The sequence below is a fragment of the Nerophis lumbriciformis genome, linkage group LG19 (assembly GCF_033978685.3).
Source record: "Nerophis lumbriciformis linkage group LG19, RoL_Nlum_v2.1, whole genome shotgun sequence".
Taxonomy (NCBI): domain Eukaryota; kingdom Metazoa; phylum Chordata; class Actinopteri; order Syngnathiformes; family Syngnathidae; genus Nerophis; species Nerophis lumbriciformis.
Genome location: NC_084566.2, coordinates 32,256,875 through 32,266,414, shown reverse-complemented (window position 1 = coordinate 32,266,414; position 9,540 = coordinate 32,256,875). Strand labels below are relative to the sequence as shown.

Genomic DNA, 9,540 nt, shown 5'->3' with positions numbered 1-9,540 from the left:
CATCGACTCCATGCCACGCCGCATTAACGCAGTAATTGAGGCAAAAGGAGCTCCAACCAAGTATTGAGTATTGTACATGCTCATATTTTTCATTTTCATACTTTTCAGTTGGCCAACATTTCTAAAAATCCCTTTTTTGTATTAGCCTTAAGTAATATTCTAATTTTGTGACACACGGAATTTTGGATTTTCATTTGTTGCCACTTCAAATCATCAAAATTAAATGAAATAAACATTTGAATGCATCAGTCTGTGTGCAATGAATAAATATAATGTACAAGTTACACCTTTTGAATGCAATTACTGAAATAAATCAAGTTTTTCAAAATATTCTAATTTACTGGCTTTTACCTGTATAGCTGAACTCACAAGGCCCATAATATTTCAAATAAAAAACCTGAACCTTTAATAGTATTATTCGAATGTAACGAATGAAATAATAGATCCTAAAACCACACATTATAGCTTCAAAGAAAATATGACCAAAAATGTTTTTGACGACTAAACTACACCAAATCTCGCTGCGGTGTGAGTTCTCGCGAGAACACGCGGCTTCAAACCTTCCCATGGTCCTTTGCGATCCCTCTTTCTAGCCGGCGCCTGAGAATGGGTACGTGTTTTCGTGCTTTGGTCGGGCGGTGAATCCTTCTACATCTGCCGTTTAATCGAAGGAATGACGAACTTGCCATTAATATTTTTAAAGCTAAACACATATAGAGTTAAGATATTGTCAACTTGATCGTTTTCGGCCGTTGCTGATATTTTTAAAGAAGAAATTTCCAGTGGATGCGTGAAATGCAAGCCAAGATGGCTTCTCGCTGTCCATGTAGCCAGATGCTGAAGTACAACGGAGACGGCATAATGGTGGTTTTAAAGAGAGACAAATGCATTTTATCACCTATGCGTTCCCAACGTTTTGGATAGCATTGTTTAGTACCGACCGCTAATGTGTTAACTGAAGAAAACAGACGGCCCGGACAAATGTTGCTAGCATTAGCTGTTAGCTAGGTAAGCTACTCGTGACTTTGTATGTGGCTACAATTGCGTTTTTACAACAGCATGATAGTGATAATGTATTTAATGCACTATTGTCATTTTTGGGTTATTCTTTAAATACGTCATGGTGAACCATTTCTGGTCTAAGGTACGCTACTAGGCCATTAGACGCACATGTCTCTACTTATAGTGTACATTTTTTGGGACAATTTTAATGAATACATAAGATGGAGTGCAGGTTGACTATTCTTGAGTGACATGATGATGTTCTTCTTGCCGAGTCCAAAAACAATGTAGACAAACCTTGGAGAACTGATTGCTCAAGCTTAGTCGAATGTATTGCACTGTATTTGTATGAGTATGTCCGCCAGTCTTCATTAAGCGTTCTCTCTTTCAGGTATTTCAAGGGACAACTGGCATAAGCGCCGCAAGACTGGCGGTAAACGCAAACCCTACCACAAGAAGAGGAAGTATGAGCTCGGACGGCCTCCAGCAAACACAAAGGTAAACGCCAACTTGTTGAGTTCAAGCTCGATGCAGCGTGAGTAGGGATGATGTTTGAAATCGGTTCTCACGGTTGTTCGATAAGAAAAGAACCGATTCCATGGAATCAAATTCCTTTTGGAGAACCGGTTCCCGTTATCGAGGCCACTATATTAAAGAAAAAGAGTTGGTTCTTTATTTGAATCCCTGGGAACGAATCCCTTCACTCGTACAGGAAATGCCCTGTGGGACCTGCAATGTTATGCCCATTTGATTGTAGACTCTTACTGACACCATGTGGCGATATGAAAATACTACGCGTCATTAGTTTGGGCACTTACGGGTTGATACAATTGAGAAGTAGACAAGTTGTTAGCTCTTACAAGCTTTGGAAAATGTAAGTCTAAGTATTCTGTTTAACTTGTTTATGTAACTCAATATTAAGGTGGAAAGTGGTTAAATTTGATACTAAGGCGTTAATTGAAAAACGATTTTTGTGCACTGTTTCAATGGATGTTTTGAGGACTTAAAATGGCTGCCAGTCGTGTATTTCCACCATTGAAATAGTTTCAACACTCAGGAGTATTTGTTTGATGATAGTACTGTATATTTGTGTGAAGCTAATATTTACATATGGTGTATTAAATTTCAGTATGTTAATTGAATCACATAGCTTATACATTTGTCATTGTTCGTATTTCAGTTATAAAAAAAACAGTCCAGTGCAAGACAAAAGTAAAGATAGGAAAAAACAAAGCAAGATCAACAACAATGAGCCTAAATGGATTAATCTGTTTTGGAACTTTATTAGACGTCTTGGATTGTTTGTTAGCTGTCTGCCTGTGTGTGTAGTTAGTATGTTCCAATAGCAGCAGAAGTGCACTTTTTGGAGAGCTGTATTGTTTTCAGTTTTGTGCCCAAGGGACTGATTTTATTTAACACTATATTATTATTTATACACTTATAGTAATCACAGAGACAGGTTGTTTTTGTGTTACTGTATATAGTTTTCTGAAAAATCCCACTTAATATACTTTGGGTAACAACAGTCAATATTTATTTATTTTAATTTTTTCTTATAAAATAAAAGTGAGCTTTTGTTAAACCAAACATTGTTTTTTCCCATATACAACAACCTATCTGGATTCGATAAGGAATTGGTTCGATAAGAGGATTCGATAATGGGCTCGAACTCGATAATTTCTTATCAAACATCATCCCTAAGCGTGAGTGATGAAAATTGGACCTTAGGTTGGTCTTTTTTGCACCGTTTTGGCGCAAAGCTAAGGACCTACCAATGCTAGGCCTTGTCATAGTTACACTGACACGCATCAACCAATCTTAACATGTTTTCAATGATATTTGTTATTGTACTAACAAAAAATATTTGCTCTTCAAGATCGGAGCTCGTCGTATCCACACCGTGAGAGTCCGCGGTGGAAACAAAAAGTACCGCGCTCTAAGGCTGGATGTTGGTAACTTCTCATGGGGTTCTGAATGTAAGTGCCCCATTTTAGTCATGACTTTTCTTAATCTACACCATGATGATATTTATTCAGTTCTGCTTCTGAATGCGAGTGCTGATAGTTGAAACTCTGAGAATAACTTGTCACCACTATTACTGTCTTCGCTCATAAGCAGGTAAAAATTTAAAAACAGCCATTTTCTCCCTGTATGGTTTTTAGGCTGCACACGGAAGACCAGGATCATTGATGTGGTCTACAACGCCTCCAATAACGAGCTGGTCAGAACCAAGACCTTGGTGAAGAACTGTATCATTTTGATCGACAGCCTTCCCTTCAGACAGTGGTTTGAGGCTCACTACGCCACTCCTCTGGGACGCAAAAAAGGAACCAAACTGGTATGATGATGTCTAGTTAACCTTTTTTATTGGCTTGCTGAGCTAAGTCAAAGTACTTGTAAATATAGTAGACATGACATGAGGCCTTTCTGATTTGCATGTCTTTCTTTGAAGATAACTTTGTCCAGTTCTGCTACTGAATGCAAGCGATGATAATGGAACTCTGAGAAAGACAAGCCAGAGATCTTAAAACTGTACATTTGTAATGCCCAGGTGCTAACTTTAATCTGATCTTTTGTTCTTCTCATACTCAAGACTCCTGAGGAGGAAGAGGTCCTGAACAAGAAGAGGTCCAAGAAGTCCCAGAAGAAGTATGAGGAGCGCAAAAAGACAGCCAAGATCAGCACTCTTTTGGAGGAGCAGTTCCTGCAGGGAAAACTTCTCGGTGAGTCTGATGGCTTCTAATTTCCAAAGGAGCAGTGTGGGTGGATGGCATTACTTCAACACACGCTCCTAGTGGAGCAGAGGTGGCATCTGTAAAGCTGGAGTCTATGGCGTTTAAAGCTAAATTTAAAAAATGCCATCTGTCTGCAGCTTGCATCGCCTCCAGACCAGGACAATGCGGCAGAGCAGACGGCTACATCCTGGAGGGCAAAGAACTTGAGTTCTACCTAAGGAAGATCAAGGCCAAGAAAGGCAAATAGATGTACAGCTCTTTGATACGTCAATAAAATCCCAAATGTTCCCAAATCTGCCTGTTTTTTACACTATTGAACTGTTATTCTATTAATGGGCACCATCTAAGAGTTATTTTGTGGTAGTGTCAGATTTAAATAACATTTAAATACTACAGGAAAATTGCCAACCAATCAAATCCACCCATCAAAGGTAACTGACGTAAGGAGTGGAAAATTGCTCCTACACTATGCAACCTGTCCAAGTCCCTGTTTACACAGCACACCTACCGGTAATAGTTTTTTGCCCTCAAGTGAAAACAAATCAGTTGTTTTTGGAAGTCTAAACACTACAGGGTGCTTCAAATCTGATCTTTTTGCATCAGATTTTCAGGGACCGGCTTTCCACGTGTGGCAGATAAATACAGCAAAAATAAATGCATGAAAAATACAACTCACTATAACTCTGAATCAGTGGGTGTTTCTTTGCAATGAGATCCCCAGCAGGTTGATGGTTTTTTGATTGAGACTTTTATTAGTAGATTGCACAGTACAGTACATATTCTGTACAATTGACCACTAAATGGTAACACCCCAATGAGTTTTTCAACTTGTTTAAGTCAGGTAGTATATACCTTCCACCTGCTGAAGATCGCAGATGGAAATCAGCCTTAGGCTACAATCTTATCACATTTATATTTTATATGTTCATTAGTGTGCATTGTATTATGTCAAAAAGTTACAACAAATATAAAGAATGGTGACTTCCTATGAGGAGTGTTATTGTTTATTAACAAGCTTTTTGGTGTGTTTAGTGGGACAGGCGAAAGTTAAATCGGAGGAAATGCAGTCGTTAATAAATTATTTAATGTTTCTGTGCGGCCCAGTAGCAAATGCATCATGGACCGGTGGTTGGGGACCCCTGGTCTAAAATCCAAAAATAACACTATTGGCATTCCAAGTGACTGCTCTTAAATATTTGGAATAATAAAACACGGTGAAGGACAATCGGTAGAAAATGGATGGAGAGGCTCTAGTATGTGTCTAAACTGTTTCCACCAAGGGCTACGTCTAGAAAAATCTAATGTGCATAAAAATGGTGAAAGCTATCCATTTTAGATCAGTAGCATGTACTTGCCTAATAAAGGTGTCTTATCTTTGTGTTAGATGACCAAAGCAAATGTCTTAAATATTTAATAAAGTCTCGTCTCAATGTACCGTAATGTTTTCGGGCCTCCCTATGTCGAGCATTAAAAGATTACAGTTGATACAAAATGAGACTATTGACAAGAACAAGAAAGTTTGATCATATTACGCCTATACTGGCTTCCTGTGCACTTAAGATGCAACTTTAAGGTTTTACTACTTACGTATAAAATATTAAATGGTTTAGCTCCATCCTATCTTGCTGATTGTATTGTACTATATGTACCAGCAAGAAATCTGCGTTCTAAGCGCCCAAAAACAGTCTGCGGGCTATAGAGCGTTTTCTATTTGAGCTCCAGTACTCTGGAATGCCCTCCCAGTAACAGAGATGCAACCTCAGTAGAAGCATTTAAGTCCCAACTTAAAACTCATTTGTATGCACTAGCCTTTAAATAGACCCCCCTTTTAGACCAGTTGATCTGCCGTCTCATTTCTGCTCCGCCCCCCCTCTCCTGCGTGGAGAGGTTATCAGGTGACCACAGATGTGGCGCCAGCTGTTCAAAGTCGGGACCCGGGGTGGGCCACTCATCTGTGCATCAGTTGGGGACGTCTCTGCGCTGCTGACTTGTCTCCACTCAAGATGATCCCCTGCTGGCCCCACTATGGACTGGACTCTCACACTATTAACTGGTCCACTCGACGTCCATTGCACCGGTCGCCCAGGTCCCCTTCAAGATTTGTCATTGTATCCCATCGGGTTGAGTTTTTTTCTTGCCCTGATGTGGGATCTGAGCCGAGGATGTCGTTGTGTTTAGGGCACGTCCGACCGGTACGAGGCCACGGGGAAGACCCAGGACACGTTGGGTAGACTATATCTCCTGGCTGGCCTGGGAACGCCTCGGGATCCCCCGGGAAGACCTGGACGAAGTGGCTGCACTGCAAAAACTGAAATCTAAGTAAGATGAAATATCTCAAATAAGGGTGATATTTGCTTATTTTCTGTCTGATAAGATAATTCTTCTCACTAAGCAGATTTTATGTTAGTGTTTTACTTGTTTTAAGGGTTTTGGTCCTAAATGATCTCAGTAAGATATTACAGCTTGTTGCTGAGATTTGATGACCTATATTGAGTAAAACATGCTTGAAACTAGAATATCAACAGATGCAAAGCTGTGCCAGCAACACTCACAAGTATGAAACTACTTTTTTAAAGTAATAATTTCTTACTTCAAGCATGAAAAAAAAAATCATGATGCCGAGCGCATATCATTATGTCAAGATAATGGCACTAGCATTTACTTAATTTAACAATATTTTTCAACATATTGAGCAAAAAGGTCTCTTTTTCTTTTTCTACCAAGAAAAGTGCACTTGTTATTAGTGAGAATATACTTATTTTAGGATATTTTTGGGTTCATTGAGGTTAGCTAATTTTACTTGTTTTGGAAAGTCTTGACAAGCCGAATTTTCTTGTTCTATTGGCAGATAATTTTGCTTAGTTCTTCTTGTTTTTGAACACTGATTTTTTGCAGTGTACAAACTGTAGCACACAAAAAAGCACATTTAATAAATAAAAAAAACGTTATTATGGTCTTACCTTTATGTAATATATTGGGTTGGAGGCAATAACCAGGCGAGGTGATGAAGTACGTCTCTTTACTGTAGACTTCAGAACAGACTCAACACACTTGACGTCAGGTGCGCAACACCACGTAAATCGTTGGCCAACCAAAAAGTAACCAGAGTACGCTATAGCCAACATTCACCAGGAGATGGCAACAGACAAACATAGATCACTCTATTACATTCCTCCCCTTTTAGAAATGCAGAAGTTACTCAATAGAAATAAACAACCCAACCAAAAAATGCAGCAGCTCAATAAGAAGCCAAAAAGTGAAAAAACAATAATGTTCGTGTTGGAGGAGTTGTGAATGAATGAAATATGAAATCCGTGCTGCAGTCTGCAGGTGTACCTAATGTTGTGGCCCTGCAGTCATTCACAACTCCTCCAACACAAACATTATTGTTTTTGCACTTTTTGGCTTCTTATTAAATAACTTTTTTAAATAGATTCAATCTTTCACGTGGAAAGTTTAAGTGTGGGCTTTAGTTGATATAACACTCCCGTCAGGGGGTGCATTCTACGGCGGGAGTGCATTCTCTACCACCAGGAGGCGGGATTACTGCGAGCCTCACACAGTGCGTCTTCGCAGCAGTTTTATGATCGCTCAGCGCAAGAAATACGTTACACACATACAGTTGTTGACAAAATACACTGTACATTATATACCTCAGCTAACTAAACTATGGAAATGTATAATATAATTCATATAGCAATACGGTCTCACTGCACAGCAGTTAGCCGAGTCAGCAATCCATGTTGAGGCACAACTGAGTGACGTGCCTCAACTGGCTGCTGATCACCGCACCGTCTCTTCTCAGTATTTGAACGGCAAATGTGAAAATTCAGCGATTTTGAATAAAAATAATCTAAAACTGGTGAAGTTAAATGGAAAATAACTTTATAGTATAATCACTGGATACATTTAACAATTTAATTAATTTGTAGCTGTGGTCTGCGCTGTCTTAATCCACACTCTCTGTCCTGGAACCAGAACTGGTAAGTCTTTTGTCCTGTGTCTCAGGTTGAATGACTCTCTCTGCTTCACTTTTAGTTCTTTGTCTTTTTCCCCTGAAAGCTCTGAGGTTTGGCCAGGCTGGTTTCAATGCTTGTGGAGCGGTAGGAACTGTTGATCTTATCCTCCTCCCCATCAGCAGCTGCGCTGGACTCAGCCCGTGAGCCAGTGGTGTAGCTCTGTAAGCCAAAAGAGCTTTCTGAGGGTCTGGACTTTTGTTGAGCAGCTGTTTGACCGTGCGGACAGCTCTCTCTGCTTCCCCATTGCTCTGGGGATAGTGAGGGCTGCTGGCCGTGTGGTTGAAACCATAGTCCTGGGCAAAAGTGGCAAAGTCTGTGGAAGCAAACTGTGGCCCGTTGTCAGTCACCAAGATTTCAGGCACTCCAAATCTTGCAAAGATTACCTTGAGTCGCTCCACAGTTGTAGGTGTTGTCAGGGTCGGGAGGTTTGCTACTTCAAAGTATCGGGAGTAGTAGTCCACCACCACGATATAATGTCCATTCTTCCACTGAAAGATATCAGCCGCCACTTTTTCTCATGGTCGTGCTGGTAGGGGTGTGGTCATTAAAGGTTCTGTCTTTGTCTGTGAATATTGGCAACAGATTTCACACCTTTCCACCATCTCTTTAATCCGTCTTGTTATCCTTGGCCACCATAGAGATCCTTGTGCCCCTGCCACACACTTAGTCACGCCCTGATGGCCTTCATGCAACCTTTCCATCATTTCCTGCTGCATGCATCCAGGGATCAGAATCCTTGTTCCCTTAAGAAGCAAGCCCTCTGCCATGTTGATGTCGTTCCTCTCTGACCAGAATGGCAGAAGATGCTCAGGAACGCTTCTCCTGTGAGAGGGCCAGCCTTTTTCCGTCAATGTTTTCAGCTGCCTGCAAACACTGTCTGTGCTCTGAGCTTCCTTGATGCAAGCTAGTTTACTGTCAGTGGCAGGGAGATGGTGTAGAATGTGATCAATGTATGCACAGCATTCTTTCTGCAAGCTGCTATTGGCCTCTCTGGCCTCCATTCCCAGGGGAGCTCTTGAGAGAGTGTCAGCAGTGACGAGTTGTTTTCCCGGGTCATGTATGATTTTATAGTTGAACCTCAACAGTAGTGATGGGTCCGGCAACACCGATGCACCCAACCATGCAAATTTTGCATTTCCTTTGGAAATCGAGGTCCCAGAGTCTGGAGGAAGACAGGAGAGGCACAGGATCCACGTTGCCTGAAGTCTAGTGTAAAGTTTCCACCATCAGTGATGGTTTGGGGTGCCATGTCATCTGCTGGTGTCGGTCCACTCTGTTTCCTGAGATCCAGGGTCAACGCAGCCGTCTACCAGCAAGTTTTAGAGCACTTCATGCTTCCTGCTGCTGACCTGCTCTATGGAGATGGAGATTTCAAGTTCCAACAGGACTTGGCGCCTGCACACAGCGCAAAATCTACCCGTGCCTGGTTTACGGACCATGGTATTTCTGTTCTAAATTGGCCCGCCAACTCCCCTGACCTTAGCCCCATAGAAAATCTGTGGGGTATTGTGAAAAGGAAGATGCAGAATGCCAGACCCAAAAACGCAGAAGAGTTGAAGGCCACTATCAGAGCAACCTGGGCTCTCATAACACCTGAGCAGTGCCAGAAACTCGTCGACTCCATGCCACGCCGCATTAACGCAGTAATTGAGGCAAAAGGAGCTCCAACCAAGTATTGAGTATTGTACATGCTCATATTTTTCATTTTCATACTTTTCAGTTGGCCAACATTTCTAAAAATCCCTTTTTTGTATTAGCCTTAAGTAATATTCTAATTTTGTGAC

At 41.0% G+C, this 9,540-nt stretch overlaps 1 protein-coding gene and 2 non-coding genes across 3 annotated transcripts; all 3 read left to right on the top strand.

The window, feature by feature from the left end:
- The first annotated feature begins 517 nt into the window (after positions 1–517).
- On the top strand, positions 518–4,030 carry rps8a (ribosomal protein S8a). The gene is made up of 6 exons (XM_061978914.1): positions 518–610; positions 1,394–1,500; positions 2,879–2,978; positions 3,165–3,340; positions 3,596–3,725; positions 3,875–4,030. The coding sequence occupies exons 1-6, from the start codon at positions 607–609 to the stop codon at positions 3,982–3,984; spliced, it is 627 nt and encodes a 208-aa protein (XP_061834898.1). The 5' UTR covers positions 518–606; the 3' UTR covers positions 3,985–4,030.
- On the top strand, positions 2,703–2,810 carry LOC133619068 (small nucleolar RNA SNORD46). The gene has a single exon (XR_009817395.1). It is a non-coding gene; the product is annotated as a small nucleolar RNA SNORD46 (small nucleolar RNA).
- LOC133619067 (small nucleolar RNA SNORD38) lies at positions 3,444–3,511 on the top strand. Its single transcript, XR_009817394.1, has one exon. It is a non-coding gene; the product is annotated as a small nucleolar RNA SNORD38 (small nucleolar RNA).
- Positions 4,031–9,540: the final 5,510 nt, after the last annotated feature.

Bases quoted from the DNA above. Each gene is read 5' to 3' on its own strand.
- rps8a (XM_061978914.1), top strand. The intron at 1,501-2,878 runs GTAAACGCCAAC...TTGCTCTTCAAG, and splicing joins GGCCTCCAGCAAACACAAAG to ATCGGAGCTCGTCGTATCCA. The intron at 2,979-3,164 runs GTAAGTGCCCCA...TATGGTTTTTAG, and splicing joins CTTCTCATGGGGTTCTGAAT to GCTGCACACGGAAGACCAGG.